Source organism: Eleginops maclovinus, chromosome 20, assembly GCF_036324505.1.
Source record: "Eleginops maclovinus isolate JMC-PN-2008 ecotype Puerto Natales chromosome 20, JC_Emac_rtc_rv5, whole genome shotgun sequence".
Lineage (NCBI taxonomy): Eukaryota > Metazoa > Chordata > Actinopteri > Perciformes > Eleginopidae > Eleginops > Eleginops maclovinus.
In genome coordinates this window covers 16,204,378-16,226,218 of record NC_086368.1, presented here as the reverse complement: position 1 = coordinate 16,226,218, position 21,841 = coordinate 16,204,378, and the positions used below count along the sequence as shown (strand labels likewise).

Below are 21,841 nucleotides of genomic sequence, written 5' to 3'. Positions count from 1 at the left end.
ACTGAATAATCTACAATATTTGTATTTTGCACAAAGGACAGGACATGATTTAAAATGAAATATTTCAAACACAATGTCAGAATGCTGTTTTTCTCATTAGCAAGATGCAGCTGTAAGAAATGACGTGTTTCCTGCTCACGCTTAAGTTTCAGAGACACCAACAGCTTAAGGAAGTGAATAGTGGAAAGCATTAATACAAATTCCTAGCAAAGCAGTTTGGCATTTCTATGCACTATTAAAAAAAAGCTATACCCTGTCTTTTCATCACCAGATGTTGAATTCAAAAGAGTTGTGGCAGCAGAATTCAAACTACCTGCAGAAGTGAGAGTTTTAATGGATTTATTTCTCTAGGTGTAGCACTTCAAACCTGTGGTTGTACTTGATGTCTCGCTCTGGATAATGTGTGATTCTCTTCCCATCGTATCTTCAAATATTTAAAAACTTCGTAATATATTTATCACGTGTCATCTGATGTGATAACTCATGGAAAATATCGAAAAAAAAGAAAGTGTAATCAAATCATCATATAGAAAATATTGAACACAAAAAATCCATCGATCAACCAAACAAAAAACAAATTAATTTTGTTATATCAGTTTTTACTTTCTTTAGTTTGTTACAGTTAAAAACAAGAGATTTCACACCATGCCAATTTATTGTGCTGATAATAATATTGGTAGATGGGAACAGCAGTCACTCACTGTGTATGGTGATGAGGACATGTCACTGTGTGGAGATAGATCATTTATCCCTCCAAGCTTCACAGTGTAATAACATGTCAACTCAACATCAGCAGGTGAACTCTGCTGTGATATCTCAAGCAGCTCAGATTCTGTCAGTGTCTTCAGACAAGAGAAGACTCTGACAGATCCGTCTTTCACAGTGTAGAAATAACAGTGAGTCACAGAAACAGACGGTGGAATCTGACAGTGCAGAGTGACTGAGTCTGTCTTTGTGATCACCAGTGGATTCATTGTCAGTGTTGGTGGAGGAAGAGCTGGAAATGAAGAGGAACACTGTTTGTTACATGAGACAATCAAATTCCTAATGGGTAAAAATATCTATAAGCCAAATGGTGTGTAGAATTCGTCATAACAAGAAAGACTGACCTTGTGCATTTTTCTCAGAAAAGGAATCTGTTAAAGAAAAAACATTTGAACAAGGAAGACGTGACATAGTAAAGTCTAAATGTTAATTGTTGTTTTTCTCTGAACTCGATGTAAAAGCTTCATATCACATGCTGATGCCAATACATAACGGGCTCACGATATATATCTGGCTCTTTCACATACAAAGAAAGGTGCTTGTATGTGTGTTTAACCACCGTCTACCAAATGCAAGAAGAATTCTAGGCACTCACAAGGAGGATAAGTGATTAAAGACAACACTCTGGATGAGGTGAAAAAAGTACTGCAAAAAGAAACTATCAAAAGGTATCAGCAGAAACTCTCTCAGTATGAGTATCAACATTTCCTACCAAAGAAAGTACAACAAAAAGGGTATTCAAAAGTAACAATGGAAAATCACTCAGAACAAGGAACGAAAAATCACTAGCACAAAAACTCAAGAACAAGGAACAGACCTGATGCATGAAACAAAACGCTGGTATGCTGGTAACTGACTCAAGGACAGAACAAGATGAACTGGCAGAAGACGAGGGGAGACAGGACTATTTAAACATGAGGTAACAGGGAACAGGTGGAAACAATCAGGGGCGGGGCTGACGCTGACGAGGGCAATGACACAGGGAGTCAAGAGACCTGTACCAAAAAGTACCAGGATTAAACAAGAAGTGGAAGACCAGACAAAGATGACGTAAGGAAACATGAAACATGACCAACCAATTACCTGGAGCTTGATGAGAAAAATAACAAACCTGACAAGACCAACATCTTTGACGAGACAACAAAATGTCTGCACAAAGACACACATACAAACTAAATACAGTCTCAGGGAGGTAACCCCCAGCCACAGTGCTGGTCACTCTGACAGACGAGAAGAAATGGAAGACCTGTTAGTTTATTACCTTTGGCTTGGAAAGAGGGATTCTGTGGTTCAATGTTCCAATTTTAATTGTTTTGCAGACATGAGACATTTTAATTACCTCGATACCCTTTACATCATAAGATACTATAAAATAATGAAAGAAAAGTTTTAAAAAATGGACATGGTTCAAAAAGCGATCCTTCAGGAAGTTTGCGTTCTATTTAATAAGCCTGCAGGGTGCTGTACACCAAGTCCTCCAGGGCTGATGGGGGTGGCTCTTCGGAGATGGTGGAGTACACATGGTATATGTCAGACTAAAGGGGAGAGAAACCAACTGTTAAGGCTCATTAAATCATTACTATATATAAACATGTAGCAAATGTATTACACACTGTCTCACGTCTCACTCACATCCCCATTTTGAGACTCTTGCCGGCTCAGTTTCTCAGAACCTGCGAGAACAACAGAGAGGATGTTTTCAGTGGTTTAGTCCACCTGATGTATTTGTAAGAAGTCTTCAGTGATTAAATACAGTGGGGCAAAAAAGTATTTAGTCAGCCACCAATTGTGCAAGTTCTCCCATTTAAAAAGATGAGAGAGGCCTGTAATTTTTATCATAGGTATACCTCAACTATGAGAGACAGAATGAGAAAAAAAAATCCAGGAAATCACATTGTAGGATTTTTAATGAATTAATTGATAAATTCCTGGTAAAATAAGTATTTGGTCACCTACAAACAAGCAAGATTTCTGGCTCTCACAGACCTGTAACTTCTTCTTTAAGAGGCTCCTCTGTCCTCCACTCGTTACCTGTATTAATGGCACCTTTTTGAACTCGTTATCAGTATAAAAGACACCTGTCCACAACCTCAAACAGTCATACTCCAAACTCCACTATGGCCAAGACCAAAGAGCTGTCAAAGGAGACCAGAGACAAAATTGTAGACCTGCACCAGGCTGGGAAAACTGAATCTGCAATAGGTAAGCAGCTTGGTGTGAAGAAATCAACTGTGGGAGCAATTATTAGAAAATGGAAGACATACAAGACCACTGCTAATCTCCCTCGATCTGGGGCTCCACGCAAGATCTCACCCCGTGGGGTCAAAATGATCACAAGAACGGTGAGCAAAAATCCCAGAACCACACGGGGGGAGCTAGTGAATGACCTGCAGAGAGCTGGGACCAAAGTAACAGAGGCTACCATCAGTAACGCACTACGCCGCCAGGGACTTAAATCCTGCAGTTCCAGACGTGTCCCCCTGCTTAAGCCAGTACATGTCCAGGCCCATCTGAAGTTTGCTAGAGGGCATTTGGATGATCCAGAAGAGGATTGGGAGAATGTCATATGGTCAGATGAAACCAAAATAGAACTTTTTGGTAAAAACTCAACTCGTCGTGTTTGGAGGAGAAAGAATGCAGAGTTGCATCCAAAGAACACCATACCTACTGTGAAGCATGGGGGTGGAAACATCATGCTTTGGGGCTGTTCTTCTGCAAAGGGACCAGGACGACTGATCCGTGTAAAGGAAAGAATGAATGGGGCCATGTATCGTGAGATTTTGAGTGAAAACCTCCTTCCATCAGCAAGGGCACTGAAGATGAAGCGTGGCTGGGTCTTTCAGCATGACAATGATCCCAAACACACCGCCAGGGCAACGAAGGAGTGGCTTCATAAGAAGCATTTCAAGGTCCTGGAGTGGCCTAGCCAGTCTCCAGATCTCAACCCCATAGAAAATCTTTGGAGGGAGTTGAAAGTCCGTGTTGCCCAGCGACAGCCCCAAAACATCACTGCTTTAGAGGAGATCTGCATGGAGGAATGGGCCAAAATACCAGCAACAGTGTGTGAAAACCTTGTGAAGACTTACAGAAAACGTTTGACCTCTGTCATTGCCAACAAAGGGTATATAACAAAGTATTGAGATGAACTTTTGTTATTGACCAAATACTTATTTTCCACAATAATTTGAAATAAATTCATTAAAAATCCTACAATGTGATTTCCTGGATTTTTTTTTTCTCATTCTGTCTCTCATAGTTGAGGTATACCTATGATGAAAATTACAGGCCTCTCTCATCTTTTTAAATGGGAGAACTTGCACAATTGGTGGCTGACTAAATACTTTTTTGCCCCACTGTATCTGCTTGCATCAGAAGCCATTTTTTGGTGCTGGTATAAAGAAGGTTTTTGTTTTAGTTCTTATTCAATTATACAGTTGCAGCTCACCAGTAAGACAAACAGCAGCAGGTACTGTGGTGATCATACTGTAGTCTTCCTCATTACCTGCAGGTAACTGAAGATAACAGGAAAGAGGAAGAGAGAAAGTGAGAGGAATTTATGGATAACTTTACATGTTAATAAACCTTGAGGAACCTTGCTTTTCAAATGTTCCATTATTTTAGATGAAGGGGACGTTATATCTGACATAGAAAACAGTTTTTTTAATTACCAATCCTCCATGGTCCATCTTTCTCATGCACATTAGGTCATCTGTAACAGAAAGTAAAACACACCTCAACACAAAAGAAGACCATAATATGATGTCAGTATACTGTATGTTTTGAATAATACAGTGATGTTTCCTGACTGCTTTATGTATACGTTACCAGTGACATTGGCTTGTGTCCTATACAGATGGGAAGAGTTTGTTTAGTTTTGAAAATCACTTTAGAATTGGTACATACACTTATGTACAAGGACCAGATGCACTAGGTTAAGTGTTGTAGCGAAATGCCAGCTTGCATCATGTTGTGCTCATTACGTAGAAACTGCATTCACTGGTTGACAATAAAGATAATATCAAAAGGAATACATTTATTTTTTTTAAACCTATCAGACCTAAATGGTCACTTCTTAAAAGTACAGTGTGAAGAATCACTGTGGGTGGCATCTCGTATTGCAGATTATATCTAATCCCTCTCTTTACACAGTAGAACAATTGTTGCAGCGGCTGCACTAAGAAGCTACTTGAAGAGGAAAAGATGAACTTCTGTATAAAGGAAATGTCAAACTGATAGAAACTTTCTCATTGCTAACTCAACTCTTGCTGAAAAGGTAAAAAAATATATATTCTCACCTCTGCGCAGCACATCTTTCTGAAAAAGAGAGAAAGAAGCATGGTGTTTGTTGGGGCAAAGCACTGAAGCTGTGTATAGTGTTGGTATTGGCTTATTAGACATCAGCTGTTTCTGATAAGCTTCACATTTATTGGCTCATTCACAGCTGTGTTACTAGTGACGTCCAATCATGTTCAAGCAGGTGTGAAGAGCAGACATTATAAACTCCCTTCAAACAAACTTCCTTCTTTCTAAGTATTTAACATGTTTTATTAAACTGAGACTTAGGATCTTTCATGTTTAATATGTGCGTTTGCTAACTCACCCTTATCCTCTGCCTGGATTCTTTGAGAACTTACACAATGAGCAGGAGGACACATGCTTAAGTGGGCACAAAAATCAAGTTCTCACCAAATGTTCTTTTGGTGAATAGAAATGCCAGTCCCAGTAAGATAACACCTCCCAGAGAAGCCACAACTATTATCAACTTCCATGTCCATGTTTCTGTTGTGAAGGTCAGAAACAAGTGTCAGTATCTCTTATAACACAAAAGCAAGAAGTATGTGTACCTGTGATCAGTAAAGGGCAAACTAAATATAAAACATGAGGGACAGTGTATTGCTTTGTAAGAGATATAAGTTAAACACGTGAGTACAGTTGAAGGATGATACTTTATTGAATTACAGATAATAAGGAAGCAAAACAGGTTGCTTTACTGTGACACTGCAGAGCAATACTCAGTGCTCAAACCCAGAAGAAACATAGTAATGGTAATAAATAAATAAGTCAGAAACATTGAAACATTTAGAGAAAATTCATGTTGGCATTTTTTATGGACTAAAAAAGTATGCCAGTATGGATAATTAGTCAGCTGAGTATTTGTGTTACCTTGTGTTGGATTCACTGGTGTTATGGATGTAGAAATGAAACTACCAGTGTTTGTTGATCCAACAGTAAGACCTAGTTAAAGAAAAAAAATAAATATAAAATCATTAAAAAATGATTTGTAATAAATGAAAGTCACATTTAATAAATCGGTAATTGTTTTTCCTGATGTTTGTTTGGTCGTAGTTATAGGAGTGGATGGACTGATAACAGTCTTTCCTGATAAGACATTCAAAACAACAAATATAATAAGTACATTGAGATGAATTCTGGATATGTCTTAAAAAATATAGCATGTCCTGCCTGTGGTCATAGTAGATGTCGTCATAGTCTGTGTCAAGCGTTTCTCCTTTTCCTCAATATCTAAAACAAAAGAAGATGGATTTAGATCTGTCAGTTTTATGTGCAGAAAACATATCTTTATGCAATCACTTGGGCATAAGGAGGGAGCATAAGAAGAAACATATGTTTAGTTTCAAACCGTCAAATATGGCATCTGAATAAATGCATTAAAACACAAACACATTTATTAAAGCCTTATGTAAACATGTTCTGGATTGTTATTTAGGGAGAGTTAAACTTACCTGTGGGGATAGTAGGAGCTGATATTGTGGAGCGCATCTTTGATTCGCTTCCCACAATATCTGCAGTAAAAGAAACAAATTTGGGCCTTTCAAATTTCTTGTGTATGAAAAAAAACAAACATTATTTATCTTATTTGACTTAAACACAGAGCTGTTCCAAAAGGATAAACGAGTTAAAAATTTCAGCTGATCCACCACTTTGGTCCACATAGAAATGTATGTGTGTGTGTGTGTGTGTGTGTGTGTGTGTGTGTGTGTGTGTGTGTGTGTGTGTGTGTGTGTGTGTGTGTGTGTGTGTGTGTGTGTGTGTGTGTGTGTGTGTGTGTGTGTGTGTGGCAGCAGCTGCCTTGTTTATTTTAAATGTGTCTTCTTCTTTAGCATAAACATTTATTTTCCTTGTCCAATTAATTTGATTCTTATTCCGATGATAATAATGTGATATTGAAACACTTCAAACGGCTTTCCAAAAATAAAAAAAGTAGGAAATACTACGACTCACCAGTCAAGCTGTATCCATCGCTACGAGGAGACAAAGAGTCGGATTCACTTCCCAAACTATAATCACAGCTGGCATCATGTCTTTTCACAAAATGTAAATGTCTTAGAAAGTCATCGGCTCTGAAAGTAAACTGGCAGAACAGCCGATTCTTTGAATCCCTTCTCTTCCCGCTGGTTGTTTGGACTGGATGTTTTTTTTCTCCAAAGTACAGGTTACATCTCACATCATGATTAGCAGATCCAGGCAGAGTGCAGATAAAGAGAACGAGTTCACCAGGAAAATGTTGAAGACTCATCTGTGGTTTTTGACCTAAAGAAAAAGTATTAATGAAAAGTTATTAAACATAACATTCTTATGTAAAACTGTCACACTCCACACTTTTAAATGTTGTATTATTGTTATTATTATTTTTTACATGCTTTAAATTCCTGAATTTCCCACTGGGATAAATAAAGTGTCATCTTATCTCATCTTAACTGATCACTACACTGTAATGAAAATCATCCCTCATTATTGGCACACTGTAAATATCCTAAGTATAACATTTCACCCCAAAGGTGGCATTTTAATGGAAATAAAAGTTGTTCAAATGTTGAATCTTTTTTCATTTCCTTTTAAACATAAAATGTGATACTGCATTTTCCACTAACATTATATGATAATATTTGAAATAATGAGTAAATCAGTCACTCACTGTGTATGGTGATGGAGGACGTGTCACTATGAAGAGAATTTATATGTCATCTTCTCTAAAAATAAATATATTTATAGCTGTGGATGGGAGTAAAGCAATCACCCACTGTTGTGAATTCCCTGTGCTGTCCCAAACAATGCCCCCTAGAGGGGTAATAAATAGTTACCAAATGCTCCTGTTTTGGAAAGTGACAGCAGGTGTGATCAGGACACACTCAGGTGAAGACTGAATACTCCTACTTAAGAGCAGACAGACTGGCAGGGAAGCCTCTCCAGTCCTGCTCCTTCATGCGTCCCTGCGATTGTAAGTTTGACTTTAATCTTGATTTTTTTGAATGAATACTGCACTCTGTGTTTATTTACTTTATTTGCCACTTGTTTATTTTGTGCATTATTTGACAACAAAGATGTATTCCTTTGTTTTGTTTGCCACACTGCAGAAATCATGAGTTGGAGAAAATAAATGGAACCAAACTGCACCTCCTGACTAGAACTCTTTTATTAGAGGCCCTTAAGTGGTTAACCATTCATGTTGGCAAAATATGAGTCAAATTCATTTCACTCACCTTGTACGGTGATGGAGGACGTGTCACTGTGAGGAGATGGAGAATTTGACCCTTCAAATGTTACAGTGTAATAACATTTCACTTGAACCTCAGCAGGTGATCTGTGTTGGGACATCTCCAGCAGCTCAGTTCCTGCCAGTGTCTTCAGACAAGAGAAAACTCTGACAGTGTGTCCACTTGAAGTGTAGAAATAACAATGAGACACAGAAACAGATGGTGGAGTCTGACAGTGCAGAGTGACTGAGTCTGTCTCTGTGATCACCGGTGGATTCATTGTCAGTGATGGTGGGAGAAGATCTGGAAATATAAGGATATGTGTCAGATATAAATAATAAAAGTGATATGAAAGTATTATTAATGGTGACAAATGATTTAATGGAGAAAACTATATACTTTATAATCAAATAGTTTGTAAGATAAGGTAATATCCAACAATAAAAAAGAACCTGGACAATAAAGACAATCGATCAGAGACTGACCTTTTGCTTCATACAATTGAAAGAAATCTGTCAAAAAAAATAATTATAAAGTTAGCAAGTTCAAGAGACGTAAAGTTAACAAATTCATGAGTTCAACAAAGAAGAAAAAAAAGGTAACAGTTGAACGTGTTTTGCCTCCCCAATGGAGTCACAATCAGCACATGGAAACGTAGGCAACAACAACACATTACATATTACACTTTATAAAAATGATAATAAATATTAATCCATTTCAGAAGCTTTCTAACTGTACGACCTGTTTGCTCACTAAGCCTTCACCAGGTCTCTGAACACATGGACACTCCATGAGTATGAAATTCACTGAACTACATGTTCATAAAACACACTCAGTTTTAAACAATCGACATGTGGATTATCAAAAGCAAACAACCTCATTTCTAGCCTGCATAAGTTTGTAATATCCTACATTAATAATGAATAAATCAATAAGAGGTTTAACTTACACACAAGGATGACAAACAGCATGCGTCCAGCCATGATGAAGTTTGTGTGTTTGACTGTGTGACAAACTCACTGTAACTTAACAAAATGTTCTCGAAAGCCACAGGTAGCTGTAGAAGGGAATGACATTATCATACAGGCCACAGACACACACTTCACATCCTGTTTAAATTATCTTTACGGTTTTATTTTTCGGATTGACCACACAGAGACTCAATGCTTAAAAAAGACGAGTACGTGTTGTTTGGTTGATAAACTGTGTGTGTGTGTGTGTGTGTGTGTGTGTGTGTGTGTGTCTGTGTGTGTGTGTGTGTCTGTGTGTGTGTGTGTGTGTGTGTGTGTGTGTGTGTGTGTGTGTGTGTGTGTGTGTGTGTGTGTGTGTCTGTGTCTGTGTCTGTGTGTGTGTGTGTGTGTGTGTGTGTGTGTGTGTGTGTGTGTGTGTGTGTGTGTGTGTGGGCATGTGTGTGTGTGTGTGTGTGTGTGTGTGTCACTATATAAAGTATGTGAAAGTCAAAGTAAAGAGTGTCAAAGTAATCATGTTTGTCAGAGCATTGTAGAATCTCTCATTTGTGTAATTCATATTTTTAAATCATCTCAGAAAACTTTGGTACAATCATGTTTGTGTTTAAGGCCTAAATAAATTAAAACAAACGTGAACTTTGGACATAATGATCAAATTTAACGTAACAAAAATTCACAAATAAATGCAAAGAAAAAAAACTCTTGGATTTCAAATGAACTTTGATGGCTGTGAGCAGTCTCTCTCAGGACTGATGCAGCTTCTCTGCTGTTGTCACTATGACAAGAAAGAAAAAGACAAGCCTTAACTGCCTTCAGTAAAGTTTAGATGTCAGTGATCTTTATGCATTTTTTCCACATATAAAAGGTGTTTATTTTCTGATACACTACAATAAAAACTTTAGCATTTAGCAGAACTTGCAGCACCAAGTGGTTAATAAACGTGTGTAAAAACCTCATGCTTTAAACAGGAAGAGAAAGCAGCTCACCACTGTTGAATTTATAGGTGACAACGCTGTAGGTGTCGTCATAATCACCCTGCAAACCAGTGATGTTTGCTTTTGGTCTAAATTGGAGAACAAAATAAAACAACAGGTGTCTTTAAAAAGAATAGAAATGAATTCAGAAGCACAGTATGCATTTGCACATTGAAATACTGTATTTCTCTCCCTAAACATTGTGTATCTGTGCAGCTTGCTCCACCACCACCACCTCCACCTCGTCCTCCATCTGCTTCTGCTTTGTATTCATTTTGTTGACTTAACAGAGATCTAGTGTGATTTCTGAATTATGTTTGCAATGATATAATTTATGTGCTAGAGTGTTAGCTTTCCCAGCAGAATTATCACTGCTGCTGAAACTTCTTAAGAATTCCAATGTAACCGTAATGCCAAATGTATCTGTACAGTGGAGACGCTCAGAGTCTTGCGCAGCTGACAGACTGAATATCAGCAGGTATGATGATAAACCAGAGCCATGATGGAAACAAACATAAATACTGGTACTCGTTGAAGTGTAACTGATCAAACCTGAATATGAATTCTTACCTTTTGGAAATGCAGTTTTCTAGAAAATGAAAAAAGGAAATAAAAAACATATATTTGTTTTATTTAACATTTGAAATTATGTTCGAAATTCATCTTAACTTTCTTTTATTTCCTGCTTTTCTTCAATATCAACCCAAGGTGTTTTACAGCTGTTTCAAAAGATACTTTAAAAAAATATAGTGTAACTTAATAACTATGTAGTTCAAATACTTCTGAGGCTAAAAGAATTATTTCCTACAACTAAAGCTGGGTTTTAGATTGAACCCATGGTCATTATTTTAAGTTCTTACCACTCCTGCTATTAGCAATGATGAGTGCCAATCCAAGCAAGGCGACTCCCACAGTAGATAAGAAGGTAGGAATGACAGACTTTAAGTAGTTCAATGGCTGTGCAGGCTTGAACCGGCCTGTGTAAGATACTATGTCTTGACGTGGAAATCAAATAGTTGTAAAGACCATGCACATGTGGTGCTCCTGCCCTGTGACCTGTTACATAGGTGATATAGGTTGGAGACATGGTCTTGAAAAGATAAATATAAATGTTCTCACACCACATCCCACATGTGAAAAAGCGTGTCCGATTTAAGCAAATTAGATTTTTTTTTTTCTCAGTGCGGTTGTGGTTTCCACCAAGTGTGTTTCAGTGCTACTTTGAGATGCACGTCTTGCATTGTTGTTCAGTGCAACCTGATGAGAAAGAAATCCACTCTTTTGGCCCTTTGTTTTTTAAAGGCAGCTCGTCAGTGCACTACTTCGCCTATCGCTCAGTGATATCACTACGACGCAGCAGCGGACCACCAGAATAAGAGCATATTAAAAAAAACCTGGGGTTTAACTAACCCGGGTTACACCCTCCCCCCTCTTACTGCATGAGGCCCTGCATGCACACTAAACCCTACAAGGGACTTGATGGGGGCTGCTGGACACTGGGGTAATGATATCTTGAAGGCTTTTAAAAAATGAGCTAAGGGCAAGGATCAAGGGTTTCCCAAGCTCATCATAGGTGAACTTGTTTGGGACACACCTCTCTCTGTTGGAACGTCTGGGCTAAGGTGATCTGTGTACTTGAATGACATTTGTATCCTCTTCAGGTCCTTGAGGGACAAAGTCATGCTGCTGGTCATAAGGAACCGTCTCACTTTCCTCATGAACTAGTGAGATGTTTCCACTTCCTTCCTCCTCAAGTGTGTCACACTCCAGAATGTCTATAATGACATGATCCCTTGATCGAGCGAAAAGTGGACATACAGGCTTGGCTGACTGGCCAGGACTTAACAGCTTAGATGTGAGTGAGTGCTGTGAGTTAAAATCAGGAGCATGTGGGTTCAGTGAGGTCAGAGGTCGCCTCCTGGGCATATATTCTATTTCCTGAACAAAAGGCCCCCACAAAGTGATTTGTGGTGGTCCCTCAAAACAGCGACCAACCTCCTTTTCATCTGTCAAATCTCCCTCTGAATCATCACATTCTGCCTGCTGACTTCTCACCTTGCTACTTCTCAAATCCATTTTCCTTGCTTTGCTTGACCCTGGTCCCTGCTCTGGAGTTTCCTCAACAGGCAGAAATCCACTGGGCAAAAGCAGATCTCTGTGGAGGGTACGGTGCGGCCCACTGCCCCTCTCAGGCTTGACAACATACACAGGGCCACCATCAATCCGTTTCACAACTATTTGAACAGGCCGCTCCCACCTGTCGGCCAATCAACTGGGAGGGTTCGGCTGCCGGCCGAACATCAACTCATATGGGGAATACCCCATTGTATCGTTCCTAGTGCAATTGTACGCATGTACAAGGGGTTTAACAAAATCTCTCCAATGTTGTTTGTCCTTGTCCTCCAAGGTTCCGAGCATGCTTAACAGGGTCCTATTAAAGCGCTCAACAGGATTTCCTTGGGGATGATAGGGTGTAGTACGGACCTTCTGTGCTCCAATCAGTGAACACAGCTCTTTGATCGTGTGGGATTCAAAATCCCTTCCCTGATCACTGTGAAGAAGACTAGGAAACCCGTAATGGACAAGGAAGTTCTCCCAAAGGGCCCTAGCAACCGTCCTTGCCTTTTGATCCTTCATTGGTACTGCTACCGCGAACTTCGTGAAATGGTCAGTGATGACCAAAATGTTGTCATGGCTATCAGGTTCGAGGGACAGGTAGTCCATGCAGACCAACTCCAATGGGTAAGTTGTCTTGATGTTTACCATTGGTGTTGCCCTCTGTGGTTGAGCTTTCCTCCGGAAATCTTTCACAGCTTTGACATGATCGCCTCAATCCTCTCTTTCTCCTGTAGTCCTCATCTTCCTGAGGTGGAGCCTGTGGCCGTCGAGACAGACCATCTGCATCCCCGTTAGTATGTCCTGCTCGATACTTGATGTTAAATCTGTAAGTTGACAGAGCAGCCAACCAGCGGTGCCCTGCCGCATCAAGCTTTGCAGAGGTAAGGACATACGTGAGTGGATTATTATCTGTCAGAACAGTGAAATCTGTACCGTAGAGGTAGTCATTGAATTTTTTCACAGATCGCCCATTTTAAGGCTAGGTACTCTAGCTTGTGAGCCGGGTAGTTTTTCTCACTCTTTGATAAGCCTCTACTGGCGTAGGCTTTCACCCGGAGCTTCCCACCTTGCTCCTGATAAAGAGCGGCACCCAGACCCTATATTTTTTATAGAAAGGGGGACCCTTATCAAAAAAGATCATTTTTACACAAGGCCCCCCCTTATAAAAAAAATGTACTTCTCTATCAATGAATATTTTTTTACATAAGGGGGGACCCTTATCAAAACATATTTTTTACAGAAGGGGGGACCCTTATCAAAACATATTTTTTACAGAAGGGGGGACCCTTATCAAAACATATTTTTTACATAAGGGGGGACCCTTATCAAAACATATTTTTTACATAAGGGGGGACCCTTATCAAAACATATTTTTTACAGAAGGGGGGACCCTTATCAAAACATATTTTTTACATAAGGGGGGACCCTTATCAAAACATATTTTTTACAGAAGGGGGGACCCTTATCAAAACATATTTTTTACATAAGGGGGGACCCTTATCAAAACATATTTTTTACAGAAGGGGGGACCCTTATCAAAACATATTTTTTACAGAAGGGGGGACCCTTAAAAAAACATATTTTTTACAGAAGGGGGGACCCTTATCAAAAAAGATAATTTTTACATAAGGGGGGACCCTTATCAATAAATATGTTTTTACAGAAGGGGGGACCCTTATCAAAAAAGATCATTTTTACATGAGGGGGGACCCTCATCAAAAAATATCATTTTTACATGAGGGGGGACCCTTATCAATAAATATGTTTTTACATAAGGGGGGACCCTTAAAAAAGGTAATTTTAAAATAAGGGGGGACCCTTATCAAAAAATATATTTTTTACATAAGGGGGGACCCTTATCAAAAAAGATCATTTGTACATAAGGCCCCCCCTTATAAAGAAAATGTACTTCTCTATCAATAAATATTTTTTTACATAAGGGGGGACCCTTATCAAACAAGATCATTTTTACATGAGGGGGGACCCTTATCAAAAAACAAAAATGAAAAAAACAAACCATTTTCAGTGTTTTGGTTTGATGTAATTTTAATTGTTCAACTTTTGCTTGCGTATTGGAGACAAAACTTGACTGAAGTTAATAAAAGTGATATGTGAGGTAACTTTACTCCCAGGAGAACCAGGCTATTAGCTCCAGAGTGATGGGAAGTTAGCTAGTTAGTGTGCTAAGTAAAGTTATATTATTTTAGTTCAGTGGCATTAATTAATAATGTGGAAACTGTTATTTCCTTCCCAAATGAAGAGCATTGTTGGTTTTATCATTATTATTAACAATAATAATAATAACATTAAACTTGTTATGACCTTCACAGTGGGAGATATGGACCTGTGCTGATCACTCAGATGCACTTAATTTTTGGTTTAAAACGGGGAAAAAAACATTTGCTCGTTTTATCGTTTTTAATTAAGGGGAAAACTGATTATACTTTAGTACCCTGACCTACGGTTTTCTCATTATTGTTTTATTATAGCAGTATGACTTAACTGTCTGTCTTCATGTAGTCGAATAGTATACTTATAATGCATAATGCATTCTTATTTCAGAGCTAGGGCACAGCAGCATGGCCATTTCAATAAGGAGGTGATACTACTCCCCAGTCCATCATTGGATGTAGTGTGCAAACAACGTCCAAAAGTACGGTAACACAAACATGGACATATCCTCAGCGCCTTTGAATTCCAGAAGGCCTGGGACCACCGGACTGTAATTGATCGCATCAGACAAGGCTTTGGTGAGCATATTCCGCAGGACGTCAGGTAAACCCATTTTTTTTCCTTCCTGCGTTGTTAATAATACAATAATCTTTATTTAAAGAGCACTTTTAAAACATATTTTCAAATTGCAATCATCATTTATAAAAACACATAAAAGTTGAATTTGGCTTAAAATGTACAGGATTCAGTCACACACCTTATAGGAGCAGGAACCTGACACACACACACACACACACACACACACACACACACACACACACACACACACACACACACACACACACACACACACACACACACACACTAACACAAGCATACTGTTACATCATATTTTTAAGTCCTTAGCCGTAAAGTATTTCTTGTTGTTGTAATATCCTACATCTTCTTTGTAGCCTCCAGCTTGTAATGTCTTGTGGTAATAAGTTGGTGTCCCCTAAGATCCAGGAGGGTCAGGAGCTGAATGGGATGCTAATCCACAAGGTTTTTAAAACCAAAGCCCTGTATGTAAGACCATCAAGGACCCTTTTAGTAAGTTTGCTTTTTTGTTTGTTTTGCCACTTAATTAAATGAAGTATAATTACCTTTTGAAAAAAAAATGTTAACTGTTACCTGCTTATAGCTATTTAAAGTTTATATTAAATTCAAATAGAGCAATTTAAATTGAGAAGAGTGTGAACAAAGGCTCCCTATTTTAATCGGTTAAGTAATTATTTGTTTTTTATTTAAGGTTATTTAATTCAAGTCTTACTTTTTTTGCTTTGGATATATCATTTTGGGTTTTCTTTCTTTCTCTTTCAAAGACTGACTCAGAGGAGGAAAGTGAACATTCTACCACTGACAGATCAACTGCTAAGGACAGTGATGAGGATTGTTGTGAAATCCTGCAAATATTTGCAGGCATGAGCAGCCGTGTCACCACCAGGGCAGCCTCAAGAGCAATGACAAATAATGATCCCTGTACTGGCAGTATTGATGGTGAAGGCAATCCTGGCACTGGCACTGGTATTGATGATGATGATTATAATGATCACGCCACCAACCACCCAGCTACCAGTGCTGTTAAAAGGATTACATCAGTAGTGGAAGGAGTGGATGGTGGCCCTGGCACAAGCAGTCAAGATGGAGGCTGCCTTCCAAGGAGTGATGGCAACCATGGGACTAGCGGCCATGATGACTACTCATCATATTTAACACTTGCGTCAACTCTTCCTGACGACTCCTCAGATGACGAGGAATTAAACAAGGCCATTATTGCCAGTATGGAGTGTCCAATGTGAGTAGCCCACACAGACTGCGAGCGTCAGAGATCAGGATAACTAATAAGGATGTCATCTGATAATGTACCTTTAAATTATTGTGACGTACACATTGAGGATTATTTGGATGCTTACAATGATGAAAAAAGGGTTATTATAAAATGTGTAACTTTACTGTGTTTTTGATACTTTTTGTCTTCATAGTGCAGAAAAGGTCCCGAGTCAGGAGATATCTGCTGGAACTCTCAAGCAAAATGATTACAAAACAACAGTGCAGGTTCAATATAAATCGCTCTGTGTCTGGGAAGGAGCCATGCGGGGTTTCCAAAGGGTATCCTATGAACCCAACTTGATGATTTCTGTAAAGTTCTCAGATGACATGGGGAGAAATGAGGAAGGGATTGATTTAGGAGGGCCAAGGAGGGAATTCTTGAGGCTGCTGATAGAGACCATTGCCAGATCCCCCATGTTTGAGGGAAAAGAAAACAGCAAGAACTTCGCTCTTGACAGTACTGGTAATGTCTTGTTGTTTTTTTATTATAATGGAGCTATTTTAGTGTATGGTGATTTTTACATGCAAACTGATCTACAATGTATTTAATAACACATAAAATCCATGATAATATGTAGCAATGAGTCTTTACTCATTTTTCAATATTACATTTCCTTTTATATGATTGTTTTGCAGCTCTAAGAGAGGACCGGTACTACAACGCTGGCAGAGCCATTGCAGTTAGTTTGGTGCATGGTGGTCCACCACCAAACTTCCTGTCACTAACAGTGTTTTTGCTTCTTGTTGATGGTTCAGCAAATCCAGCTGTAGAAGACATACTGTAGCTGACCCAGAACTCCTTGAGAAAGTCAAAAAGGTCAGTTGGTAGTTTTACATGTTATATTCCATTAGAATTAGGTAATATTACAATGTTCTCTTGCTGTTTTACATTTTGAGAGGCAGTATCGGTCCAGCCCAGTCCATTGCTGAATGCCCACTTTCCATTTGTTGTAGTTTGAATTCCACCACAATCCAACAGACAAGCCAATTATAATTTCTATGTTTTCTGTCACATTGTAGCTAAAGGGGAAAAAACCCAGAACCTCAATCAAATGTTAAGGGACCATTTGGTATCATGTATTTATGCAGTCCTCTAGTGTCTGGGTTTTTTTACTAATAAGTTATAAGCATAACAAGTAGCCCCCATAACAAGCCAACCTGCTGCTCCTTGTGATGCTACGTATCTGAAAGTACCACGGTTGAGGAGCTTGAGGAGTCAAAGGCACCTCTACTTGAGTACCTGGCTAATGCAGGATGTCTAAGGCCTGTGCAGTCAATCAGGGACAGGGAGCTGCTAGTACAGGACATAGTGATGTTTCAGGTTGTCCACAGGGTCCAAGGTCAATTTCAAAGGTATTCAGTGTTGGTTATTTTGTCAGGTTAATCAGAATAGGAATCAGAATTTTTAATTATTGACCAACATGTTGTAGGATTAACTTCACTAAAACTAAAAACTATTATTTGTATATAAAAGTAAGTCACAAATTGACAATTCATAAGTGAATTAGGAACCCTATTTAAATTATGCAAAATTAGTAAAATGTTTCCATGTACTTTGTACAGATTCTGTGAAGGTCTGAAGACTCTTGGGGTTCTTGAAGAAATCAGGAGACATCCTGACAGCTTTAAACCCCTGTTTTGCTATGAGGCAAGTCTTCTCACTGCTGACCAGATGGACAATCTCTTCAGCGTTCGACTCTCTCCAGAAGGGAGCAACAAGAGAACTGCAGAAGAAATGGTTGTAATCTTCTGGAGAGACTATCTCCAGGATGCAGAAGGTAATTGATAGTTTACACTACTCGTAAAATGATGCATCTATTTATATTTTCACTTTAAAAATAGTTTTTCTTACAAAAAATACATGCCATCATCAGCTAATGATAATAACTCAAGAGATGTTTAATAAACATGTTAATTGGACCAACTTCCACTTAAATTGTTTTTCTGTTTTTTTGTATAGAAGAAGAAGGGCCATCCAAAATACAAAAAAATATTGGCCTCCGCAACAGGAGCATCTGTGGTGCCACCCATCGGCTTTTCCCCAACACCTTCTGCGGAGTTCATTCACAAGGGAGAGGACGACTATGCCTCTACACCATTGTTCCCTATGGCCAACACATGTGTCAACTGCATCAGGTTGCCGCTACATCTGTCATACGAAGTCTTTAAAGACAAGTTTGACTTTGCTTTAGGGAATACTCATGGGTTTGGCAGGTCATGAATATACAGTGGTGGAAATAAGTTTTCAACGTGTCAACATTTCTTTCTTTAAATGTTTTAATATTTTTCTGATGCAGCTATTCATTTGAAATGTATACCACATATTGGAATTGACTCAATAAAAGTCAATAAGTAAAGCTACACAGGTAAAGACATTTACATGTGTGTTTAATACTTTTTCCTGTGTTATTTCACTTTGTTAAACACTTTTTTATGGAATGGAATGTTACGATTCCTTTACCTGTGTAGTTTTATTAAGTCAATACCAATATCTGGTTCAAATTTCAAAGGAATAGCTACATCGGAAATATGTTTAAGGAAAAATATGTTGATGAGTTGAATACTTATTTCTCCCACTGCATCATACTCTGTATGCAATCTCTGTCGGTTTCTCACTTGCTCTGTAGTCTATAGTATTTTGGATTAGAATAGAAAATAGTTTTTTCAGTGCAAAGAGACATAACAGGTGAGGCAAGACAAGACATAAAACAGAATTTAGTACATTACGGGACATGACAGATAACAGTAACAGCAGAAAATTATTGATCAGAGGTTGGGGATTTTGATTTGGGGTGTTTGGGGAAACTGTAGGTGTGTTTGTTGTGCAATTGGAGTAGTGGTGTGAAGGGGAAAAAGGAGATTAAGAAATTGAAACAAAAAAAAATGGATGGATAAATAGATAAAAGGAAGAGAAAAAAGGGCAAGGGTCAAAGAGAGGAAAGAAGAAAAATGTTACCATTAATAAAAGTAGTTTGGTAATGTCCAATGTATTAACGTATTCTTAGCATGTTTACTATTCTGAGTTTGTTTCTTTAATTTACTTTTTTCTTCCAGATTTGAGTATGCTTTTTTCCCCCTTTACTGTGTAGGGCTTGGGGATACCTTCCTTCCCCTTCTCCCATATTGTCCCTTTGTTTAAGAAAGTATTGTAGAAATAATAGATTAGAGAGAGGGAGGAAATAAGTTGATAAATAATTAAGAAAGAAAAATGAACTATTATTCGAAATTAACTAGAATTTTGTTTTTTAAAAGTATAGAAAAAATGTATCGTGATTACACATGTTGAACTACACAATGGAGTACACAGTGAAGTGGACAATTGTCAGATTAATGGCAAGTGGGTGAATATGAAAGTAATATTAAATATAATTTAACTGATTTGCCTGCTGTAAAAACAAACCCACACGAGAAAATTGGCATATAAATAAAACAGCAAAAAAAAACAACAACTTATAACCAAAGTAAATAAATACAGGAAAAAAATGAATGAGAACAATAGAGAAATAAATGATACATATTTTGATGACATTTGTTAGTTAACTTTTTTCCATGTGTTTTATAAAGAGGTCTATTAGTTGCATTTCTGATTGCACATTTTTCTCAGAATATAATATTGCTGTTGCAATAAAGTTTGCAATCTTTAAAGTCTCAGTCTCTGCTTGTCTCGCAGTATGTCTTTTTGAAAAAAAACTCTTTGAACAAATGCTTCTTATAGTTTTGAAAAAATGTTTATTAGGCTCAATTATTCTTGGAAAACAGCTTATTTACAAAATACTAGTAATACAAATATACTGCAAGAGTGAAGAAAATAAATGTATTCCATGGTTTCCATAATTTTCAAGTGGATTCACTTGTTGAATATTGATCATTGTGGTCTCATTAATGGCAAGATCAATGTCTGGAACGATAACATTATTATTGGTTTGAAGTTCAGGTAATGGCCATTCTTCATCAGTACCATAATGGGTGTCAACATCAATGATGTCATTTATAACCAGATGGATTCCAACGCTGTTTATGACACCTGTATGTCACAGCTGTAGTGGTGTCTGCCCCCCTTGTGTCGAGAGGCCATGGTTGTTCCACTGGTTGATGAATTCTGTTACTGCCCTTTCAATTCTTGGTAAATAGACATAATGCAGACAAAAAAGATGAAGTTCATTCAATGAATCCAGTATACCCTGTTCCTCCAGAAAGTTAAAAATGTTTGAAAAGTGTCTTGATACAACTCTATTGAGTTCTGCCCATAGTCTCTCAACCCTTTGGTTGTGTACTGAAACACCTGTAATAACGCTACGACTGTTCAATCCCCTTCTTTCCAACATAAAACAGGCAACATGAATATTTTCCATACCGTGATCACATCTGACCCTTAAAGGCAAACCTAAGTTTTGTACTGCTTCTATAAATAATGACAAGACACTTGAAGCTCTGTTGTTAGATAAGCACCGTAAGTATATAATAGTCCGGCTAAAGCCATCAACACAGCCATGAAAGACCATCCGCCACCTAACCAGCTTGTGGTGGCCGTCAAAATGCCTGTTGGGATATATACACTACAGCTTACCATAATTGGTTGGGGACCTGAACACTATAGACCCTTCGTCGTATGACGACGTCTAAATGACCGCCCAATGGGATCAACTTGATGCAGGCTCTGCCTGACCCGCCAACGCTGAACTCTTAGGCCACGTGATCGCAGGCTTCAAATTACATATGCTTCACCTGCATTTGGAGTGTTCTGTAATATATTTGTCACAATGCTGTCCAGATCTTGATTTGACAATACTGCATATATTGATGGCTCAACTCCCAGAGTTTGCCTGTGTCTGTATAGGGTTCTTCGACTGATTCCAAAGCATGATGCAATTCTCTGCCATGTCATATCAATGGACACACAAAGAGAAATCTGTTCAGCGGTTATGCTGTATTGGGGTCGACCTGGATGGCCAGTCAAGGTTGTTGGGGTATTAGATTGTTTGTCACATCAGTGGATCTCCGTTTGGCCTCATGTTCATGCAGCAAGTTGCGAAAGTATCTATACAATGATCCTATTAGGTCACTGAAAACCCTATTATCATGACCATACCTCAACACAGCAAGAAATGCAGATAGAGTTTGTGTGTGGTCATCAAGCACTCGAAAAAGCCTCTCCTGATCCAAATGGTTGGATTCTTCACTTTGCAGTGACTCAATGCATTGCAAAGCATTACGAAAATAAGTTAAAACGTCCTCTTCATTACCTTTCACTGTAAAAAATGAAGTTTGGACTTGAAAAATAATGAGGATCAGATGAACATTCATTGTGGTTGAAGTTGACTTCCTTGAAATTTAGCATATCATGCTTTTCCTAGTGTGGAGTCTTCCTGTTTCCTTCATGTGACAGGAAGGCCTTCCTTTTTAACTGTAATGCAATCCTAATTCCCTACTGAACTCAACATTTCATATGTGTATGTGAGTGCGTTTCACATGTGTGTGT

The 21,841-nt window shown here is 38.4% G+C and overlaps 2 protein-coding genes and 1 long non-coding RNA gene across 3 annotated transcripts in view; 1 reads left to right on the top strand and 2 right to left on the bottom strand.

Annotated features, from left to right (window-relative positions):
- Positions 1–317: 317 nt before the first annotated feature.
- Positions 318–21,841, bottom strand: part of LOC134883080 (uncharacterized) — a 22,648-nt gene continuing 1,124 nt past the window's right edge. The window contains exons 3-15 of the mRNA XM_063911213.1: positions 8,268–8,564; positions 7,009–7,317; positions 6,510–6,569; positions 6,229–6,288; positions 5,929–6,000; positions 5,452–5,544; positions 5,061–5,079; positions 4,591–4,610; positions 4,434–4,474; positions 4,211–4,277; positions 2,398–2,438; positions 1,110–2,300; positions 318–997 (exon numbers count right to left, since the gene is read on the bottom strand). Coding sequence (XP_063767283.1) covers positions 2,208–2,300; positions 2,398–2,438; positions 4,211–4,277; positions 4,434–4,474; positions 4,591–4,610; positions 5,061–5,079; positions 5,452–5,544; positions 5,929–6,000; positions 6,229–6,288; positions 6,510–6,569; positions 7,009–7,317; positions 8,268–8,541 — 1,149 coding nt within the window. The 5' untranslated portion in view covers positions 8,542–8,564 and the 3' untranslated portion in view covers positions 318–997; positions 1,110–2,207. The remainder of the gene's footprint in view (positions 998–1,109; positions 2,301–2,397; positions 2,439–4,210; positions 4,278–4,433; positions 4,475–4,590; positions 4,611–5,060; positions 5,080–5,451; positions 5,545–5,928; positions 6,001–6,228; positions 6,289–6,509; positions 6,570–7,008; positions 7,318–8,267; positions 8,565–21,841) is intronic.
- Positions 8,895–11,291, bottom strand: LOC134883085 (uncharacterized). Its single transcript, XR_010168229.1, has 3 exons — positions 10,774–11,291; positions 10,216–10,292; positions 8,895–10,004 (listed from the first exon to the last, which is right to left on the bottom strand). It is a non-coding gene; the product is annotated as an uncharacterized LOC134883085 (long non-coding RNA).
- On the top strand, positions 12,781–18,583 carry LOC134882906 (G2/M phase-specific E3 ubiquitin-protein ligase-like). Its single transcript, XM_063910919.1, is given in 10 exon segments — positions 12,781–12,945; positions 15,493–15,558; positions 15,855–16,320; positions 16,515–16,604; positions 16,607–16,825; positions 16,999–17,141; positions 17,144–17,187; positions 17,554–17,715; positions 17,926–18,140; positions 18,372–18,583. Coding segments are annotated over 10 exon segments (1,782 nt in total).